The sequence below is a fragment of the Gossypium hirsutum genome, chromosome D02 (assembly GCF_007990345.1).
Source record: "Gossypium hirsutum isolate 1008001.06 chromosome D02, Gossypium_hirsutum_v2.1, whole genome shotgun sequence".
Classification (NCBI taxonomy): domain Eukaryota; kingdom Viridiplantae; phylum Streptophyta; class Magnoliopsida; order Malvales; family Malvaceae; genus Gossypium; species Gossypium hirsutum.
In genome coordinates, this window is record NC_053438.1 from 6,942,761 (window position 1) to 6,965,706 (window position 22,946).

The window sequence follows — 22,946 nt, forward strand, 5'->3', positions numbered from 1 at the left end:
GTAAATTTCATTTATTCCAACATCTAATTTATATGTTATGAATTTAAAAACTATGACTAAAAAACAAATTAAAAACTTTTCTACTTTTTTATTCATAAATATTGTAATAATTTCTTGTAGTCCCGGTCCGAGCCCAAACGCCACACGCCGCGAAACCCGAGCTGCCGGCGGGAAATTTCCACTTCCTTTTGTAGCGGGAAATTCATCACTTAACATTTGACACATAATCCAGGGTCTAATGTTAGTTTTAATCCCTATACTATGTTAAAATTCAGAATTTAATTAATCCATTTTACTTTGCATACCCAAATTGATAATAATATTACGTGATACTGTTAAAGGATTATATGAATTTTATTATTATTATCGTTATTTAATCTTACAGTCAAAACCATATAAAATCTCAGTTAATCATATTTAACCAAATAAATTTACATGCCATGGGAATGCTTAAAGTTGTCTTCAAAAAATCGACATCCTCTCTTTAATGGCAATGACTAAGAATGTTATTAATTTGAACCTATTGATTATATTAAAAAATAGAGATCAAATTATGTAAAAAGTTAAATCTCAAATTTTAAAGGGACTATAACTACAATTATACCCTCAAGTTTCCCAAATGGAACGGCTGCGGTTTAACCGTATTAATTTATGTTTGTAGGATTCTTTCCATATGCCCAAAGTCGGTCTCTCGATTTTATTTATTTATTCATTTATCACCTTTTCTTGTTTTCGTTTATCATTGAAAGAAAATAAAAGAGGGAAAAAAACAACAACTACAGCAACGTTCTAATAAACTTGAAAAAGAGATGGCAAAATCGTCGAAGCCGGCGTCGTCCGATGAAGAACTGTACAATGGTTCGAGTTCATCAGAAGAGGAGCGAATGAACGCCCAGGTCAACGGCGAAGAAGACGATGAGGAGGAGATTGAGGCTGTTGCTCGCTCCGCCGACGCCTCCGACGAAGATGATGACGCCGTCCCTGAAGAAATCGCCGATGATGCTGATGATGTAATTTTACGATTCTGACACTCTTTTAGCTTTCTCCTTTTACTTTGCTTTCGAATTTTTACGATTTTGGCTGTCGGACTTAGCTGTTTACTTGCTATTTGTTTCTAGGGTTCACTAATGATTGTAAAATTTTATTTCTAAGCTTTTAGTTTTCATGTTTTAATATATATTTTGCTTCTAGGGTTTTAGTAAGTTGCTGGAAAGCTTAATTTGCACTTTTATTGTTTATTTCTAGGATTTTATGATTGTTATTTTTGTTTAGGACGAGTCTAATGGGGCTGATCCAGAAATTAGTAAGCGAGAGAAGGAGAGGCTGAAAGAAATGCAGAAAATAAAGAAGCAGAAGATTCAGGAAATACTGGATACTCAAAATGCTGCCATTGACGCTGATATGGTCCGTATTCTGGGGAAAAGTTTGTATTCTTTTCATTTTAAGTGTAATTTATGGTTTGCTAAAGTTTGGTTTAATGACAGAATAATAAGGGAAAGGGGCGGTTGAAGTATCTTTTGCAGCAGACCGAGTTGTTTTCTCATTTTGCTAAAGGTGACCCAAATTCATCACAAAAGAAGGTGAAAGGAAGGTATGCATGTTTTCTTTTACGCTAAAGATGTTGAAATACTTGATTCTCATGTTTTTGTTGTTTCCATGATATTACTGGTTGTAAGTGATGGATTCTTTCTATTGGTTTTTAATGACTTGTTTGGAGTATTGGAACTGTTTTAAGGTCTAATGGTTTTGATTTAGAGTTCCTCTCGTAATGGCTTCTTCCACTTGTTAAATTAGGGGTCGACATGCATCAAAAATAACTGAAGAGGAAGAAGATGAAGAGTACCTCAAGGAGGAAGAAGATGGTTTGTCTGGGAACACGCGATTAGTGACTCAGCCTTCTTGTAAGTTCACTCTCTTATCCATCAGTTGGGGAACTCAGTTCAAATGGTTCAATTTCTATTGTATAGTTTTGGTTTACTTTTTTCTTTCTCCAGGTATTCAGGGTAAGATGAGGGACTACCAACTTGCTGGTTTAAACTGGCTTATACGACTGTATGAGAATGGTATAAATGGTATTCTTGCAGATGAAATGGTATGTGCTGTAGCCTTGGCTTTAAAGATTGTATATTGTTTATTTTTATGGTCAAGTCTTGTTTTTAAATCAGAATGAGCTGGGATATGATATTTGCTGATGTTTGCTTACTAAACTGTTGAATGTAGGGACTTGGAAAAACTTTGCAAACTATTTCCTTATTGGGCTATCTGCATGAGTACCGTGGAATTACTGGCCCTCATATGGTTGTTGCCCCAAAATCAACTCTTGGTAACTGGATGAACGAAATACGTCGATTTTGCTCTGTCTTGCGTGCTGTGAAGTTTCTTGGGAATCCTGAGGAAAGAGTAAGTTGCTTGATGCATGCTTTACTGGTTACTCGATATTTTATCTTTTTCATTGTTCTTATGCCTTCTAATTTCTACAGAGATACATCCGTGAGGAGCTACTGGTTGCTGGGAAGTTTGATGTCTGTGTCACAAGTTTTGAAATGGCCATCAAGGAGAAGTCTGCTTTGCGTCGTTTTAGTTGGCGCTATATAATTATTGATGAAGCCCATCGAATCAAGAATGAGAATTCACTTCTTTCAAAAACAATGAGACTCTACAATACTAATTACCGACTTCTTATTACTGGCACTCCACTCCAGGTATGCATTTTATTTGCTAGGGAACTGAATTTTACGAGACTCTGTCCATTCATGACATGTGCCTGGTTGCACTAGAAATGCCTATGCTATTTTGTGGTCCTAGATTTGCATTTTATTTAAGTTGTTAAAATACTTATCTTGTCCTCTAGGTTTGATGAGTTTTAGTTGCCTATTGAAATGATTTTGATGATTTTTACCTGTTTATGCTTTTAACATTTTTCTACTTCATTTTTGGTTCTTATAGCTGTGATCAATAGTGACAGCTTTTCTTGCCTTGTTGGTTACTTGTACTTGGATCATTTTAATGCTTTATTTCAGTATATGACATAATGTTGGTATCCTTTTTGTATTTCTTTGGCTGCAGAATAATCTCCATGAGCTTTGGTCTCTTCTTAACTTTTTACTGCCGGAGATTTTTAGTTCAGCTGAAACTTTTGATGAGTGGTTTCAAATTTCTGGTGAAAATGACCAGCAGGAAGTTGTTCAACAACTTCACAAGGCAAGTTAAAAATCTTATCTCTGTTCATCCCAGGCCTTTGGTTTTATAGAAATAATTAGCATTCTTTGTCTCTGCATCTTTAGGTTCTTCGGCCATTTCTCCTTCGTAGATTGAAATCAGATGTTGAGAAAGGTTTGCCTCCCAAAAAGGAAACTATCCTGAAAGTAGGAATGTCCCAGATGCAGAAACAGTACTATAGGGCTTTGCTGCAAAAGGATCTTGAAGTTGTAAATGCTGGTGGAGAGCGTAAGCGTCTTCTGAACATTGCAATGCAGCTGCGCAAATGTTGTAATCACCCATACCTTTTCCAAGGTGCTGAACCTGGACCTCCATATACAACAGGAGACCATCTTGTTACCAGTGCTGGTAAGTTTACTTCCTGGAAGATATTGAATTCTTTGGTGCTGAATGAAAACTGACCTTAGTTATTTATTTCCAGGTAAAATGGTTCTCTTGGACAAATTACTTCCAAAGCTGAAGGAGCGTGATTCTAGAGTTCTGATATTTTCACAGGTAATCTTGAGGGTTGCCTCTGCAGTATCCATGAATGTGTTGGTTATTGGTCTATATATTTCCCAATGTTATTCTTCCATTTTAAATTTATTTACATAATTTACGTTTAAGTGTCATTTACTTTCTGGGTTTCTCATGATTTTGCTGTGGAATTTATTGTATTCAGATGACAAGGCTACTGGATATTCTTGAAGATTATTTGATGTTTCGTGGATACCAGTATTGTCGGATTGATGGTAATACAGGTGGTGAAGATCGTGATGCTTCCATTGAAGCCTTTAATAAGCCAGGAAGTGAGAAATTTGTTTTCTTGTTATCAACTAGAGCTGGAGGCCTTGGTATTAATCTTGCTACAGCAGATGTTGTAATCCTTTATGATAGTGACTGGTAAGCATATACCAATTTTATAATATGTTCTGCTCCTTGTTGCATTTGTGATACTAGGGTAATTGCAGGAACCCACAAGTTGATTTGCAAGCACAGGATCGGGCCCATAGAATTGGTCAAAAGAAGGAAGTTCAAGTGTTCCGCTTTTGCACAGAGGTTTGAAAATTGTCTTTCATACTTGTTGAGAAGTTAGCCTATAATAGGGTAAACTTATCTGTTTTTTTAATGATGAAACAGTACACTATTGAGGAAAAGGTGATTGAGAGGGCCTATAAAAAGCTTGCTCTAGATGCTCTGGTTATTCAACAAGGACGATTAGCTGAGCAGAAGAGTAAGATGCTTCAGTGCGGTGCAATTGTTTTGCTTGATGCAACAATTCTTTGAGTCTGTCTGGTAGCATTCAATTTCTTTTTTTGTGCAGCTGTTAACAAAGATGAGTTGCTTCAAATGGTGAGGTTTGGTGCTGAAATGGTCTTCAGCTCCAAGGATAGCACAATTACGGATGAAGACATTGATAGAATCATTGCCAAGGGAGAAGCAGCGACAGCGGAACTTGATGCCAAGATGAAGAAATTTACTGAGGATGCAATTAAATTCAAGATGGATGATAGTATGCCTCTCTTGCTCCTTTTTTACTTGTGAATTCATTTTTCAGGCAATTAACATTGTTCTTCTTTTGTAGCTGCTGAATTGTATGAATTTGATGATGACAAGGTAAAAACATTACTCTTTTTTGTGCTTTCTGTTTGCATTTTGCTATGTTTGGGGCTTAAGAGTTCCCTTTGTTAATGGCTGATGTTTTTGTTTTCTTCTTTTTAAAGGATGAGAACAAGTTTGACATCAAGAAAATTGTAAGTGAAAACTGGATTGAGCCCCCAAAAAGAGAGCGGAAGCGGAAGTAAGTTGGTTATTTCAGCAATCTAATTAATTTTTGCATTATTTGCTTTTTGCTCTATTTGATTTGTGTTTCTTCTTTGCCCTCTGATCAGTTACTCAGAATCTGAGTACTTTAAACAAACCTTGCGCCAAGGTGGTCCAGCAAAACCGAAGGAGCCTCGGATTCCTCGCATGCCTCAATTGTAAGCCTTTTCTCAAACTATGGTCTTTTAAATAGTTTGCATTGTTAGATAGCTTTGCTAATAAAAATGTCATTTCTCAGGCTTGATTTCCAATTCTTCAACACTCAGAGGCTAAGTGAGTTGTATGAGAAAGAAGTACGCTATCTCATGGTATGCATGATCTGTATAAATACCTTTTTTCCCCCTTTTTGTACATTGACTTGATGTTTGTTGTGAGTTATCTAATGACTGGATTTTTTTTTCAATTGAAATCAGCAAACACATCAGAAGAGTCAGGTAAAGGACACTATTGATGTGGATGAACCTGAAGGTATTTTACTTTTGCCATATAATCTGTTTCTTTATGATACACAATCTTCTTTAGGCCTGTTTTACTAAGTCTCGTGTATTTAGAAACGGGAGACCCGCTAACTGCTGAAGAGTTGGAAGAAAAGGAGCGACTATTAGAAGAGGTGAGTGCAACGTGTTAAATGTTACATTTTTATTTGTTTGTTGGTTTATTCAAACTTAAATTTTGGGTGCATTAGGGATTTTCTTCATGGAGTAGAAGAGATTTCAATACTTTCATTAGAGCTTGTGAGAAATATGGACGGAATGATATAATGAGTATTGCTTCAGAAATGGAAGGGAAGACAGAGGAGGAAGTTGAAAGATATGCTAAAGTATTTAAAGAAAGATACAAGGAGTTAAATGGTAAGTGATATCCAACATCATGTCATTTTTGCTTTGTTTCTATGTATGATCTCAAGTACTAAAATTTGACAATTCAAGTATGTTCTCCCGGGAGCTTGAATAAATATGACTTGAAGTGTAATACATACATGTGAAAACATGTGTTACCATAGATCGTAGAATAATGTTGGATTAGTTCAGCTAGTTCTAATATCTTGTTCTGTACAAAGTTTTTTGATGTGCATTAATTGCATAATTTTTGTTATACAGATTATGATAGAATAATTAAGAACATTGAACGAGGAGAGGCAAGAATTTCTAGAAGAGATGAGATCATGAAGGCAATTGGCAAGAAATTGGATCGATACAAGAATCCATGGCTGGAATTGAAGATCCAGTATGGTCAGAACAAAGGGAAGTTATACAATGAAGAATGTGATCGATTCATGGTGTGTATTTTAATCGTTTTTCCTTTTTACCATGCATCATACGTGAAAGATGGAACCACCTTAAATCTTGTTCTTCTTTTCTGATTGTTATGCCTAAACAGATATGCATGGTTCACAAGCTTGGTTATGGGAATTGGGAGGAGTTGAAGGCAGCATTCCGAGCGTCACCCTTGTTTCGATTTGATTGGTTTGTGAAGTCACGGACCACTCAAGAGCTGGCAAGGAGATGTGATACCCTTATTCGATTGGTTGAGAAGGAAAATCAAGAATATGATGAGAGGGAGCGACAAGCTCGCAAGGAGAAGAAACTTGCCAAGGTTCTGAATATATTTTCCCATTTCTGTTTTCTAAATGTTAATTGCCTTTACATGCTCGACTCCCAACACGTTATTCCCTGCATTATTTCATTGACACTTAAAATATACTCTATGATTCCTATGTATGTTCCAGTTGGGTCTTAACATGATTCTCGTCTTTTTGCATTTCAGAACATGACACCATCAAAGCGCAGTGGGAAGCAGCCGACTGAGAGTCCTAATCAACTAAAGAAACGGAAGCAGCTTTCCATGGATGATAATGCGAACTCGGTTTGTCTCGATTTGGGATTTGGGATTTGGGATTTGAGAATTCTGTGATGTGTTTTGTTTCTTTCATTTTTATCTTTGTAACAAAAGTGATAATTGGTCTCATTTTGCAGGGGAAAAGGAGGAAGTGATATTCGGTTGAACGCCTTGGACAGTTTCGGTTTATGCTTTAAAAGCAGAAAAATATAACAATTTAAGGTGTCGTTTGCATGCATGAAGCATGGTAGACGCTGGGTTTTGGCTTTGGATGTGAGAAGCGATAAATAGAAGCAATTAGTGTTAGAACTTAGGACTAGGATAGAGCATCATTAGGTTGTATAAATGACGAGTATAGTATGATAGGTTATGTATACTAGGTTTTCTTAAGAACAAATTGGAACCATCTGTATTTAACTTACTAGTATTGGGCCGCCAGCCCGCCACTAGGATTTTACAAATGTTCTTTTAATAATATTTTTTATGTTTTTGTAAAATGTTGGCAAATTTTAACAGTAAATTTGGTGTCGGTTCATATTGCTATGTCATGGCTCATGGTTTACCCAATACATTACGCGTAATTTGTTTTCTATTTGGTGTATAGTTTACGTATCGCATTTTGCTTTTCTTTTTAATGACAATTAACGGTTAAAATATGATGCTAATCCATATACTTTGACAAAAATTTAACTTTAGTCCTTTTATTTAAAAACTCCAATCTAATTATTAGTACTGTTAGTATTTTTTTGTTAAAATTTTTCAATTTAAACCGTTAGGTTGTTACATACAATTAATGGAAAGTAATCATGTAAACAAGTTTTGATGAAAATTATCTACAACATTGTAATTTTTGTTTAGGGAATTTTGTTAATTACTGAGTTTTTGCAAAATTATCAAAATTTCTTTTATAAAATCTCTGATTTTATTTAAAAAATGATTGAATTTCTTACAAAATGCTAAAAGTTTTACTAATTTCTTATAATTTTATAAAATATTAAATCTCTTACGACATTGTAATGTTTACCTAACTTTTAGGTGGGTCATAAATTACTAATCTTTTTCCTGTAATCCTTACAAATTACTAATGAATTTTTCAGAAGATTTCTAAATTTTGAAAAAATTACTATTTTTTTAGAAGGTTATTGGATCTCGTACAATATTGCGATATTTATGTAATTTCTTATAATATTGTAAATTGTTAACTTTTTTTTTTTACAAAATTATTGAATTTTTTCAACATTGTAATGTTTTCGATATATTAAATTATTAAAATTCTTTACAATTTAACTTACTAAAATTCTTACAAAATTGTTGTCTTGCAAAATTACTAAATTTCTTACTACATTTTAATGCTTAGCTAATTTCTTACAATTTAATAAATTACTGAATACATTATGAAACTACTAAATTGCATTTGGAATTATTTAAATAAATTACCTAATTTCTTACAACTTTCTAAATTTTATTATTAAATTATTAAATTTCTTATATAAAATAACAGAATTTCATACTATGTAAATCACTAAATCTCTTACAATTTCTTTTAAAGCCCTAATAAAATTACTCATTTGTTACAGTATTGTAATGTTTTCCGTGAATTACTAATTCCTTACAACATAAGTTACTAAAATTCTTACAAAATGAACCTCTTGTAAAATTATTACATTTCTTACAATTTCGTATTGTTTACCTAATTTCTTGCCAGTTTTGGAATTATTAAATATCTTATAAAATTACAAATTTATTGGATTTCTTCATAATTTACTAAATTTCTTAGAGCATTGTGCACCTATGTTTTTAAAGCTATGAGAATTTATATAATTTGATCAAAATGTCATCTAGCCAAAGCATCACCCCATATTTGATTAAAAGTGACGCAATCATGTCAAGGTTTAGCTATATAACTTGTTTAACAAATAATACGTTAAACTCTAATCACTTTATTACTAAATTTCTTATAAATTTATAAATTACTGAATATTTATGGAATTATTGGAATTTTTTTTATGAATTTCTTAAATTTCTTAAGGATTTACTAAAACTCTTAATATTTACTTCTTCTTTTTTTATAACATTGTAAAGTTTTCACTGAATCTTTTACATTATATGTAATTGGGTAATACAAGTTTTTTATTAATAGTATTTGATTAAGTTTTAACTCGATTGGTAATAGTATTGTTGTCAGTGCAAGAGAATGTGGGTTTGAGTGCGTTGAAGCGTATTATCCTCCTATTTAAGGGGTGGGAAGGGGCTATATGTAGTTCTAGATATTGTATCAAAAAGAACATTATATGAAAAGAACTTATAATAATGATATTAATGTTTAAAAAAAAACCCAAAATTAGCCATATTAGTGAAGTCCCATTTATAAAAAGGCTAACTCTATAATCATGATTCAATACACAAGTACTCGATAGATTACTCGTCTCTATTGACTCTCTGCACCCAAATTAATTATAACTAGAAATCTTATCACATGCATGTGCATGTAGAAACCACGTATTTAGAACACAAATATGTGTTTAAAAATAACATATAATAAATAATGAAGCTTATGCTTTGAAACTAATTTCTAATAACTTATGAAATATGTACGTTATTAAAATGAAAAAAATTAGATTAAATTATTAATCATGGTGTTATTATTAAGCTTGAGTCAGTGTCACTGACTTTATGACAGAACTCAATCAAATATATTATTAATATTTATAACTGATGGATGAATGTAATAAAGTATGCATGATAAAATAAAAATGTACAAAAATATCAAAATAATGCTTTAATTGAGTGATAAATTGATGGCTTTATTGGTATAATTGACGTGTGTTTGAATCTCTTCATATATATATTTTTATTAGTTTTTTAAATGAAAAAGATTAAAGTACCCTAAAAATATATATTATTTGAATTACGGGAGGGTATTTCCATAATTTAACAGCTGAATTGATGACCAGATTGAAAATGACAGAACTCACTAAACACTTAAATAATACCATATGATTGTATAAAATTCTAAATTTATAACTTTGACACTACATTTAATAGGAAGGTTCCAAATTCTCATTTAGAATGCATTTACTAATTACTAGCCTCCGGTTTACCAACAAATAGATCACTAATATGTCATCACTCAAACTCAAAGATGGATAAATTGACAAAGGTTAAATTCTGTTATTAGTCCCTCTACATTAATTTGGTCATTTTTTAATCTTTTTGCTTTCAAATTTTAAAATTTTAATACTCAAAAAACAATAATTGTCAAATGCATTAAGTTAAGTTTTGTTATTTTCAAATATTGATGCAGTAAACATATTATAATATAAATAATGCCATTTCAGTTTGTTTTTTCTACATATTACTCACTAAAAATTCTATTAATGGATTAATTTTAAGACTGAAATTTTAAAATTCGAAAAGTATATGGACTTAAAATGATCTACTAGAGAATATAGGATAAATATATAATTGTAGGGGTGTTCAAACGATTAACCGAACCAAACGTTTTAATCCTTTAACGGTTAACCGAACTGAATTTTTTTCAAAAAATATTAACCAAACCGAAATATTTCGGTTAACCGAATTAACTAAAATTTTTTTTTGTTAAAACAAGTATAAAACATATCAAAATAGATAAATTTAGAATGTTCATTTGACTGAATTAACCAAACCAATAATAGCCTAACAAGTATAATTTATAATATTATTTATTAAGTTCCATTAATTCAATTAATTATTCGATTTCGAACCGAATTAACCGTTAACTGAAATTCTAAAAAACCTTTAACCGACCTCTGATCGAACTAGATCAACCAATTGACCGATTAACCGAATTAAAATGGTTCGGTTAGTTAATTCGGTTTTAACCGAAGTTTGAATATCCCTATATAACCATACACAGAATACAAGATTAATAATTGAATATAAACAAACAAATTTAATACCTAAACTAAAATTTCTAAATTTTAAAAATATAACAACTAAAGTTTATCAATTCAAAAACTGCAAAACTAAAATTAATCAAATTAATCCATCTAAATCAATCAAACACCCAAAAACAATCATATATAGCAAGATGTGCAAAAAAAAATAATAAAAGGAGCCAAGATAAACACAGAATTCAACATAGCCCAAAAGCTGATAAAAAAGCCCAACAATTTAAAACAACACAAGATCAAAAAGAGAGAGTAGACATTGGGCAAGAAAATGAAATATTTTTACCTTTCCTTGTTTGATGATACAAAAAAGGGAAAACACGCTCCCACAATCAATCAAACAAAACCCAGACTTTCACAAAGTTCTTAGAAAATTACTTCAAACCATCTTCACTTTCACACTTCAACACACACAAAACAAAAACCATCTCTGAATTTCCTCTTAGCACCCAATATTTACCAACTCTTTTTAATTCTCTCTCTATGATCTAAACTGCCCATTTAAGACAAGGATTGAAACCCAAAGTGGCTGATCAACAAATGGAAGAAACAAAGAAACTCATGTAAGAAGAATAGAATCTACAGAAAGAAGGAAAAGGAAAAGGTTTAATTTAATGGTAGAAAGCAGAGGCTGAATCAGTACTTTACGTGTAATTATCCCCTACTCAAGTGATTAGTGACAAATAATCCACTGATTACACGTGTAGGTAATGATTTATGATTAAGACATCAACTCCAAGTTCATGTTTAAGTTTTCACTTTTCATTGTCGGGTTGGATCATTTGACAACTTATAATCTTTGTCCTTTTTTAAAAATTAGGGGGTTGGGTTTATGAAAGATTTATTATTTTTAGTAATACAATTATTGGAATTAGTGACTGAATCTTACGATTAAGTTTTGGTGTTTAATTAAAATTTTAAGATTTTAGGAGTTTAATGATTCTTTTTAAACTCAGAGATCACAATGAAATTTTCCAAAAATTTTAAGAAAATTTAATTAAAATTTCCAGAAAGAAAAGTTATAATAAAAATTTCAAAAACTAAAGGTGGAGGCTAATTGAAATTTCTAAAAGTTTTCAAGCAAGAAATGAAATTTTTCAAAATTTTAGGGGCCCTTCAGCACAATTACCACCCGCCCCCTAATCGGAACGTAACATTACTTTATCTTGTTTGTTTTATTTATTTATTTTGAATATAAAATTTTATTGTTTAATTGATGAAATAGATGATTTTTATCTAAAAGTACATTTTTATTAAATGTTATTGTTATAAAATTTATTTTTTTAACATCAACAAGTAAAAAGGTGGCAACAAGTTATACATTATTAGCATGCAAATTATTTTTTCGCAATAAAAAAAATTAAATTTACAATAAAATTAGCCAAATAATATATATCTCTCAAAATGTATTTAAATGTTTTTTTTTGAAAAAAAATAATTGTAATTATAAATTAAAAATTGATAAGTATACATACTATTTAAGTTAAATGTGAAACTAGATGCATTACAAAGTAGAGGTGATCATGGGTTGGGCTATTCCGCCCAGCTCGATGGCCTACCTGAAAAATAGGAGGGTTCAGGTAAAAATATAGGCCCGAAATATGAGTTTGGACAAAAATGAGACCCGTTTAGAAAACGGGCCGGGCTTCGAGAAAAACTTTTTTGGCCCCTGCCCAGCCTGAATTTTATATTAAATATATATATTTTAAATTTTTAATCAAGTATATATATTTTATATATATTAAATATATATTTAATATGGACAGGGCCGGGCTCGAGCTTAGCAATTTTTTCTTGGGCCGGACTTGGACAAAAATTTAGGCCCATATTTCGGGTCGGGCCAAGCCCAGGCCTAAAAAATGGGCCTAAAATTTTGTTTGGGCCTAGCACAAACCTAACCCGACCCATGATCACCTCTATTAGAAAGTGAGTTTTAATAAAGTTTTGTGTAATTGAAGTCGATTTAATATTAATATAATTGGTCATTAATCCAAATAAAAAAATGTAGGGTAAATTATAAAAAGTAGTCATTTTTGTTTGCCTCAAATTACATTTTAGTCACTTGTATTTGAAATGTTACGTTTTAGTTACTTACATTATTATTTTGTTACGAAGTAGTCACTCTACTGTTAAGCTCCGTTACCTCTCTAACAGTGATCCTACATGGCAGTCCAAATAGGTTTTAAATGCCAATTTGAATGTCCTACGTGGCAATCTAAATTAAATTTATTTAATTAAAAATATTTTTTCATCCAACAATTGAACATCCAAGTTGGCATTTAAAACCCATTTGGACTGCTGTAAGGAGGTAACAGAGTTTAACAAAAGAGTGACCACTTCGTAACCAAACGATAACGTAAGTGATTAAAACGTAACATTTTAAATATAAGTGACTGAAATGTAATCTGGCACAAACAAAAGTGACTATTTTTATAATTTACCCAAAAATATAATTCTAGAATCTTATATATATATGTATTAAAAAATTATAAGATAAAATGGAATCAATTCCATTCTTAGACAAACTGCATATTTGGCAAAAAATTTAAAAATGGAGAATACAAACCATCTTTTTAAAAGCTATGGTATCACCTGGTTTTCTCCACCTCACTCTTTCCATTGCAATATATATATTAAAGATGTACCTTTTTAATATAAATGAAAAACATAAGCATTAATCACAAAATATCATTGCAATTTAGTAAGTTGAGTTTAGGGATAGATTAAATTCGTTAATATTATGATATTTTAATAAAAAAATATAATAAATAATTTATTGTAAATTTTGATATATAAATTATAAAATTTAAATTTCTAAACAATTAATATAAATTATTTGTAAAAGTTAATTTGAATATATAAATAATATTTTTGATATTAAAATATAATTGTTACCAAATTCAAATATATAATATTATATATTTGAAATTAATTTCAAAAAAAGAAATGATTGTATACCCAACATAAATATTACAAAAAATATGAAGTTAATCCTTTTGCTCTTTTGAAGATTTAGATTCAATTGTCAACACAGTTAAAATTTTTCAATTAAGTTTACTAGTGAGACATTTAAAAAAAATTCACATTGAAATTAACTTAAATTTAGTAAAATAATTTTAATGTTATTCACAATTAAACTTAAATTTTAAATTTTAAAAAAATTCTTTAAAAAAAACCTAAATTTCAAACATACAAATATTCTAAACAGTTACATCACATTTTTTAAGTTTTTAAGAATATATATTTATTTTGGTACAAAGAAAGTAAAGGATAAAGTTAAAATTCGACTTTTAATGATTTGTTCATATTATATTTAAATGAATATAAATCTCGAATTCATATATCAATGCAGAGAAATGCACCTAATTAATTAGGAATTAGACTGGTTTTAAAAGCATAAGCTAATTAATTAGTCACCCCACTATTGATTTCATATTAACATACTACAAAAAAAAAATTGTGAGTAAAAGTAGTCTCTTGTACTGATAGTCAAAATGCATTTTATTTTCCCTACTAAAAAAATAGTCAGATTAGTTCATATACGTTAAATCAAAAAGTAAATTGGTCATTCTGTTAAAAATTTCATCCATTTTTACTATTAAAAACTGGTCCTTGTACATCAGCACGAGGTATATGTTACAAGTCACTTGTTACTGTCTAGTTATTTTATCAACCATGTCAATTTTTAACAGTACATATGAATTGTTTTTTTTTTAACAAAAAGGACCAATTTGATCTTTGATCTAACGTATAAGGACTAATTTACTCATTTTTTAAATAGAGAAGATAAAATGCAATCTAGCTCTTACTGCAAAGGCCTTTATGATATTTTTACCTAATATCGTTCATAATTGATAATAATGATATTGGTGGGTTTGGATTAATTTTTTTTTAAATGATGGTTATTATGTAATTTTTTTTAAAAAAAGAAACTAAGTAAATAACTGAAATTTTCAGTCCAATGATTTTTAAATTTTCTTAAAAAAATGTTTACCTAGTATTTTTTAAATTACTTTTATTAATTTTAATTTAAATAGAAAAAATAAAATATATAATTTAGCTCAGTTTGGATAATTATAAATTTTAACTTATCTCAATTTATTTTCTCAACCCTAGGAAGAGATCATCTCAATATTTTAGCACATTTAAAAACGTGGCAAAAAACATGAAGGCAACAATAAAAGTAGGAGAAAGGATATTATATAAAATTATGATTCCACGTCATTCTTATCTCTTTCTAGTAGGAGAATGATAAATCAAATTTTTCTTCCTTATTTTTAGCATTTTTAGTTGGATTTGAATTTTTTCAAGAGAAAAAATTCGATTTGTCATTCTCTTATTGGAAAGGGATAATGATAACGTGGAATCATAGTTTCATACAATCCCTTCTCTAAAACACCCCATAGCCTAAAATGTTGAGAAAAATGCCCACTTGAAGAATTATTGATCAACCAAAGAGAGAAAAGTGTTTGACTTTGAGGATTAGACTCAAAATTTCCAAAATTCAAAGCACAAGTTCATATAAAAGATACATTAATTAGCAGTCTCTATAAATTACTTTCAGTACAAGGTCAAAGCCAAATGGCCCCTGCATTTTTGAGCAAGTTCATCAACGAACCATTGAGCTGAAGGGTCAAGATTGTGTTCGCAGAGCCAACAAATTTGCCACCTATAAACACCGCCGGGACCGGCGGCTTGCACCCGAGTCTCGTCAAAGCCCACTCCATTTCCTTGCCTCTTGCATCTTCGTCCAGCTCGTAGATTGCTGGGCTCACCCCTTGCTCGTAAAACAGTCTCTTGATTGCATGGCACATGCAACACGAGCTCTTGCTGAAGATCACCACTGCCTTTTGAGATGCCAGTTTTGCAACTCGATCCATATAGTGAAAATTCTAAAGAGAAATTTGAAGGTTGAAGCAAATGGTGGTTGATTGATTTGATGCTGTCATGAACATAAACATATATATACATGGGTGGGGATATACGCCATTGTTTGAAGGTAGTGAGCTTGGGAATTACGTAATTAAGATGAAGGAAAAGGAGGCAAAAGGAAATGAAAAAGGTGAAGGTTCCATTGAGATATTTGGATGAATTGATGCCATGGCACCATTGATTTGATAGAGATTTGTGTGGTTTTCTCGTAGAATCTTGCAAAACTCAAAATACGCGGATAAGCCCAACGCATTGCCGAAAGAGGGGGGTCCTGTTCATGGCATTCTTTTTCGTTAGAATAAAGAAAAGAATTAATTCGAATTTTAATTTAATTTGTTTATTCAGTTATTTTAGTTAGTTTATAGTTTGTTATTAGTCTTTTCATATTATAATTTAAAATTTTAGTCATAATTAAACAATAACTTTCAAATTTATTAAATTTTAAAAATCATGTGGCAAGTAGAATTTACATTCGAAATACCAAATCAGCATACTATTTTTATATAATGATAACCAAAAAGTCACATAAATAATCTGTTGGTCCAATAGCAAGAGCATTATGTTGTAACATGAAAATTTGGGTTCAATCTCAAACAATCCTATTCATCTCCTCCTATTAATAATAAAATTAGATGCCAAAACGAGATTAAAGGAAAGACAAATAAATGTGGGTATAGCTTGACTCTATTTGGCTCATGAACCCTTCAACTTGTTATTGCTTGACACGTTCCCCTCTCTTTTGATTAAATGGAAATATTTTTAGCCCCTTCAAAACTTAAAAGCATAAATTAAACAAATGATAACTAAATTCAGATTAAATCTATATTCTAGTCACTGACTCACTTAACTATCAAAAATTACATTATAATCATTCATGTTATCGGTTTGTAATATTTTAGTCACTCATCCATTAACTTTTGTTACCTCTTAACAAAATGATTGCGTGACATGTTAATTCAAGGGTTAATAACTAATTTGGCCTATGAAATATACCTAAAGCATCACTTTGATACTTTTAGAAAAAAAATAAACAATAATTCTAAAAATAAAGAAATGTCATAAAATTCTTTAAAAAAATATGAAAATTCATAATTTATTTTCTAATATTATTAAAATATTTTAAAAAAATTATAGTCATGCAGAAATTAAAAAAAAATTCCAAAAAGATTCTAATAAAATTTTATCAACCATTTGGAAGTTAAGATTAATTTTGATCAAAATTTTATGGAATTTTTAAATTTTTTACAAAATTATAAATTATAAAAATATCTTTATAATTCTAGAAAATAAAATATGAATTTTCATAATTTTTATAAATTTATGATAATTTTAAATTTTTTTAGAATTAATGTTAAAATTCAAAGGTACCAAATTGAAAATATAGTACCCAAGGGCCAATTTAGTTATTAACCATTGAGTCAACACGTCATCATTTCGTTAAGAGAGTAAGAGAAGTTAATGGGAAGTGACAAAATTGTAAATACCTGATAACTTTAGTGACTATAATGTAACTTTTGTAATTAGGTGGTCAAAATGTAATTTTAACAGCAGCTATTTGTGCAGTTTAACCAAATTCAAAATATTCATTTTTTTTCGAATTTAAATCTTTTTAACCTTTGGTTAAATGAAAAATATACATCTTTAGCCCCTCCAGAAAACTTATAATTCAATTCAAGTTCTTTTAACAAAAAATTAATTTTGACCCTTAAAATTTTATAATTATATATTTTCCCTAAACAAAATTCATGACTTTTCCAATTGCATGATATAGATGAATTACGATAATAGGTAAAGCCCGAATAATCAACACGACTAGCACGAACCGAACCCAAACCACACCTGGAACAATAAACACTCTTAACCATTAAATCATTACATGAGATTCAATTTGAATATAGTATTTGTAACTTCTATTTTTAAATAATGACATCCTTCTAGAAAAAGCCCCCATAAACAGTTGAATTAAGACGTGTCGGAGAATGTCAACCTTTGGATAAGAGATTTGATATGATAAACTTGAGAATTAAATAAGATGCTGATGATATATAAATGCATGCATATGTTTGCATCAGAAAATGATGTAATAAATAATAACACTAAGTATTAAGGATGGAATCGTTATTTTATTTGAATTTTATTTTTGATTTGAATAAGATTAATGATAAATTATAAAATAGACGAGGATACATGTAGTTATACTTTAAAGACGACATTGTTTGAATGAACAATCACAAATTCTGAATATAAACTGTAAGATATACATAAAAAAATATTTTAAAAAAATGAATCATCTAACAATTCCAAGTTATATTTTATATTCAATAACTAATTCATCATACCACAAAATTAAAAGTTATAGTAATTTCTTTTCCCAAAGAGATGAAATTTGCCTCTTTTGGGTTTTATTTCCTTTCTTTGTAGCAAAGTTTGGCTTTCTTGGATAATATAATTTTTTTTTATTTTTGTATTTCACAATTAAGTTTATTTGGGTATATGTATTTATTATTTATTTTTATATTTGAGCTTGACAACTAAATATATTTTGATCTCTGAATTTAAAAAATATAAAAGTTTGATGATGTGATACTCTACAATTTTGTCACATCATCACTTGAAAATTAAAAAAATCTATATAAATTTTCAGGTGATGATATGGTACAAATTTAAAGTGTCATAGTGTTCCAATAAATGAACCAGTAGTTGAACCGGTCAAACCACTAGTTCTTTATTTAATCAATTTGATCGGTTCAACTATTAAGCTAACAATAATTAAAATTAAAATTAAAAATTTGTTAAATCGACTCAATCTATTACTGGTTTTGTTTCATTTTTTAATTTTACCAGTTTGGAACAATTTTCAATTCAACCAGTTCAACCCCTTTGTTTGGACTAATATACCAATCAATTCTCGGTCCAATTGGTCTAACTAACCAATCCAATAATGTTTCAAGAACATTAGTCACATCATTAAATCTTGACAAAATTCAAATTTAAATATCAAAATAAACTCAAAATAAATACGAATACTTGCATTGTCCTATTATAAAAATATATATATGAGAAGTTGACTTCCATTTAATATCTTAATTTGTTGCTAATATGCTGTTAGTTTATCCAATGCAAGAGCTTAGTTACAAAAGCTTTCTCATGTAATTAAATCATACCAGATACTTGAGGAAAACATTAAGATTATATGTTACATTATCCAAAATATTTCTTTTACAGGTATTGATACGATACTACAGTGTTGGAATACTACATCACCTAGACATATTACATCCTACAGTCCAACATTACCACTTAAATATCTGTCGTAGCTTCAAGGAACCCCCATTTGGATTAGATCACCAAGATATATAACAGTATTCGAATTAGATTCAGTCTATCTGTCCACCATTCTTGAACCTTGTTGTCAGAACAATGTAGGTGCTATAACGCTCGCAACACTTTTGAGTATAGTGAGATTTGGTCTGTGAATATTTATGGATAAAGGCTAGGTTGAGAAGTTGGAGGACTTCTTAATTAACGTGATTGTCCTGCTATCATCTTGGTGAGATTAATCAGTTGATTAGTGACTATCAAAAAGAATATAATCCTCCATGAAGAAAATGACATGAGAGCATCAAATCTATTCTATAGGAGTTGTTTTACTTAATTCATTTATGATTATTTCACCAATATTGAAACCTTAAGCAAGAAGGTATTTGAGCGAAAGAAGTTCTTTCAAGAGTCCACTTAAAAGTGTATGACATCAAGGTTGCAGTAATATTAAGATTGACTGGGTTGTAATGTGGAGGTAACAAAATATATTTTCAAGTGTTACAAACTCAAAAATAAAGTTTTTAAATGACTTAAACTTTCTAAAAATGTTTTTAAGCAACCCCAAGTCCTTTAAAATGTTTCTAAGCCACATTTTTTAAGGTTCCCAGTCATGTCTCAAGACACAAGCATGCCAGTCTCGAGGTAGACCAACATTGAAGCTAAAAATGCTTCAAAAGAACCTTGTCTCGAGACAATTGAATAGTTGTCTCAAAACATATGATCAATTGTCTCAAGACATGCCTATTGTGTTTCGAGACCTCAAGCTCCAATGGTCATATTTGTTCTTCTTGACTCGATACAAGGGTTATATGTCTCAAGACATATTATTGCAGGCTACATTAAATGCGTGAAATAAATGCTCCCAACGGCTCCAAATATCCAAAAATTAGTTAGAGGGTATATATGCATGTAACACCCCTATTTGGCCGTTTGTCCGACGAACAGTGATGTTACCAGAAAACATATATCATTTCAGAATAACAAAAATGAAGGTTTCAAAAGTTAAGTATATAAGTAAAATTTAGCGAAACAATCTTAAAAATGTTGTTTGGCGTATTATAATCGTTAGAGTAAAAATCAAGAGAAAATAAATGTACGCCAGAACATATATGACTTAAAAGGAAATTCTTTGGTGAAGTGCCATCATTCAATTAATATAAGATATATTCATTTTAAGAAACATCCCAAAATAGTTTGTACATTGTTCTAACAAATGAGGCCAAGACTAGAGGCCACCTCGTATGATATACATGTTACAAATAATCAATGAATGGCTAACAAACAAGTCTGCAATGTCTGGCTGAGTCCCTTGCAAGAGTCCGTAGTCTTTACCAAACCTTAAATGGTAAGAGGAAACTAGGTAAGTTCAAATGAACTTAGTGAGTCCCAAAGCAACTCACGGACCTTTCGGTCAAGGTTTCAAGAAATGTAGCCAAGTTAAATAAATAAGACAATTATCATCAAACAATTCACACGGATGCAACATTATAAATGCGTACAACCCAAGGGCTGAATCATAACATAAAATAAGTATTATTCCCTGGCGGACATTGTCCGCTTCTAAGTATGAATTACTATAACTTCAATTTACAGGCAAATATAACCTATTTCTTGTAACAGCCTAATTTTTGGGTCTAGTCGGAACAGTGGTTTCGGAACCACAAATTCAACGAGGAAAATTTTATTTTTATGGTCTACAATTTCATAGAATGATTTCGTGAAAATTTTGTTCAAAAATTTCGATGTTTGAGCACTCAATTTATTTAAAAATTCTAAATTGATATGTGATCCCGAAAATTATTACAGTAAGAGAGTAGGTATTCTTGATATAATAAAACAATAAAATTTCGAGGACGAAATTTATTTTAAGGGTAGAGAAATGTAATACCCCGAAAATTTTTACAGTAAGATATTATCTTTGATATAGTAAGGAAATAAAGAGACAAAAAGGAGAATTTTGAGTTATGGCAACATTGGGAAGTATATTATGACATATTAATTAAAGAAAGGACTAAATTGCAAAAGTGAGAAAAGTTTTGTTACCCAAGAGTAAATACTTAAAATTTGAGGGGTTAAAGTGTAAATATGAAAAAGTTGAAGGACCAATAGTGTAAATATTTTAAGGGTGGAATAATCTAGAAACTAAGGAAAATAGATGAATTAGGACCAAATTGAATAGATGAAGAATTATGAGGGACTAAATCATAATTTTACCAAATTAAGTGATGAATCAAGGATGGAATTTTAAAAGATCTAAACGGCAAAAAGGTCAATTAGAAGAAAAAGAAATCTAGAAAATAATGATGATGTTGGAGATATTTTAGATTAAATAAATATTAGTTTATTAATATTTTAATTTGATTTTTAAATAATATTTTATCATTTTATTGTTATTTATTTAGTATATATATATGGAAGAAAAGATGATGATGAATCATCTTCTCCATGCATTCCAACGTATGAAGAGAAAAGAAAGAAAGAAACTTTCTTTTTTACAATTTGGTCCTCTCATTAAAAGTTCACCATTTTCACTTAAAAATCAAATAAAATTTCCATAGCCAGCAAGAGAGAAAATTGATAAGGAGACCATGGGAGCTAGAATATCAAGTTAGATTCAAGAAATAGAGGCTGGAGGAGAGAGAAAATTAAGTTAAAGATTGAAATCAATAGAGCAAGATAAGAACATCAAGATTTCAATATATTTTTGAGTTTGATATTATTGAAAAAGTATGAAATTGAGGTTAATGTAGGGTTTTATTATATAAGGTTCTATGTTCTTGATATGTTAGTGAAGGGAAACAAGAGGAATTGATAGAAAATATTGTAGAGAAAGGAAAGGAGTGTGTTATAAATTTGATTATCAACATCTTGCACTAAAACAGTTTTGGACAGCAGCGGTAGGTTAATTTTGAAATATCACCATAAATCGTAGAAATTGTATTAGAGGATGAAAAAATATGGAATTAAAGCTTATTGAGTCTAGTTTCTCATAGAAGAAACAACGTAAGCAGTGAAATTGTAAATCATGAGTTATAATAAATTTTGTGAGATAAGGTCAGAATGATTTTGGGTTCCCCTGTTCTGAATTTGGAAAATCATCAAAAATTGGATAAAAATTATTAGGGGCTTAAATTTATATTTTTAAAATATTTAATGAGTCTATTTTCAATAGAAATAGAAGAGAACATTATCTGAATCCTATACGAGGAGATAATTAATTTTTAGTGAAGAAGGGTCAAAACTGTCAGACAGCAGAATAGGAATGAATTTAAAGAATAAATTGTACTTATTGGTTAAACCAAAAATTCTAAAAATTTTATAGTAAGAAGATATGTGAGTCTAGTTTCATATAAAATTAACGGATCTCAATTTGGAGTTACGTAGCTCAAGATATAAATAATTTTGTGACTATGATTCAAGTGGACAGCTTTGAATGAACAAATAAGTAAATAATGAAATTATAGATAATGTTACATATAAGCATGTTATATACATTTAAGGATGTGGAATGGAGAGGAGGAGAAGGAAAACATATGATTATTCAACTAGCATGAGTTTTCATTAAAAATGGCTAATTTGCATGTTTTAGGTTCAGGGACTAAATTGAATAAAAGTAAATTTTAAGGGTAAATTTGTAAAAATGTCAAAAAGTGACCAAATTGCATGAAATGAATTGTTTTATTATTTAAATTAATAAATTGAATGAAATATTAATTTAGATCAAGATTGGATGGAAATTCAAGAAAAATAGAAAATTACCAAAATGTCCCTGACTTTTAGTATTTCTGCAATTTAGCCTGGTAAGTTTGTATGAACTATATTTTGTATAATTTTAATTAAAGTGAATGTTATTTGGTGATGAATATTATATAAATATGTATTTATTATTGGAATTGAATT

The 22,946-nt window shown here is 30.0% G+C and overlaps 2 protein-coding genes across 2 annotated transcripts; one reads left to right on the top strand and one right to left on the bottom strand.

Annotated features, from left to right (window-relative positions):
• The first annotated feature begins 675 nt into the window (after positions 1-675).
• LOC121214480 (ISWI chromatin-remodeling complex ATPase CHR11) lies at positions 676-7,451 on the top strand. Its single transcript, XM_041088192.1, has 25 exons — positions 676-1,010; positions 1,273-1,404; positions 1,485-1,591; positions 1,795-1,901; positions 1,995-2,092; positions 2,221-2,400; positions 2,481-2,702; positions 3,067-3,201; positions 3,285-3,567; positions 3,641-3,714; positions 3,881-4,101; positions 4,170-4,257; positions 4,339-4,432; positions 4,523-4,711; positions 4,784-4,815; positions 4,923-4,999; positions 5,091-5,180; positions 5,261-5,330; positions 5,436-5,490; positions 5,574-5,632; positions 5,708-5,873; positions 6,123-6,301; positions 6,403-6,618; positions 6,790-6,888; positions 6,999-7,451. The coding sequence occupies exons 1-25, from the start codon at positions 810-812 to the stop codon at positions 7,014-7,016; spliced, it is 3,192 nt and encodes a 1,063-aa protein (XP_040944126.1). The 5' UTR covers positions 676-809; the 3' UTR covers positions 7,017-7,451.
• Positions 7,452-15,240: 7,789 nt separating this feature from the next.
• LOC121214481 (monothiol glutaredoxin-S10) lies at positions 15,241-15,771 on the bottom strand. Its single transcript, XM_041088193.1, has one exon. The coding sequence runs from the start codon at positions 15,671-15,673 to the stop codon at positions 15,365-15,367; it is 309 nt and encodes a 102-aa protein (XP_040944127.1). The 5' UTR covers positions 15,674-15,771; the 3' UTR covers positions 15,241-15,364.
• Between the last annotated feature and the right edge of the window lie 7,175 nt (positions 15,772-22,946).

Coding starts and splice junctions, on each gene's coding strand:
- LOC121214480 (XM_041088192.1), top strand. CDS start 810: ATGGCAAAATCGTCGAAGCCGGCGTCGTCCGATGAAGAACTGTACAAT. Junction 1,405..1,484: donor CTGCCATTGACGCTGATATG/GTCCGTATTCTG, acceptor GTTTAATGACAG/AATAATAAGGGAAAGGGGCG. Junction 2,401..2,480: donor TTGGGAATCCTGAGGAAAGA/GTAAGTTGCTTG, acceptor TAATTTCTACAG/AGATACATCCGTGAGGAGCT.
- LOC121214481 (XM_041088193.1), bottom strand. CDS start 15,673: ATGGATCGAGTTGCAAAACTGGCATCTCAAAAGGCAGTGGTGATCTTC.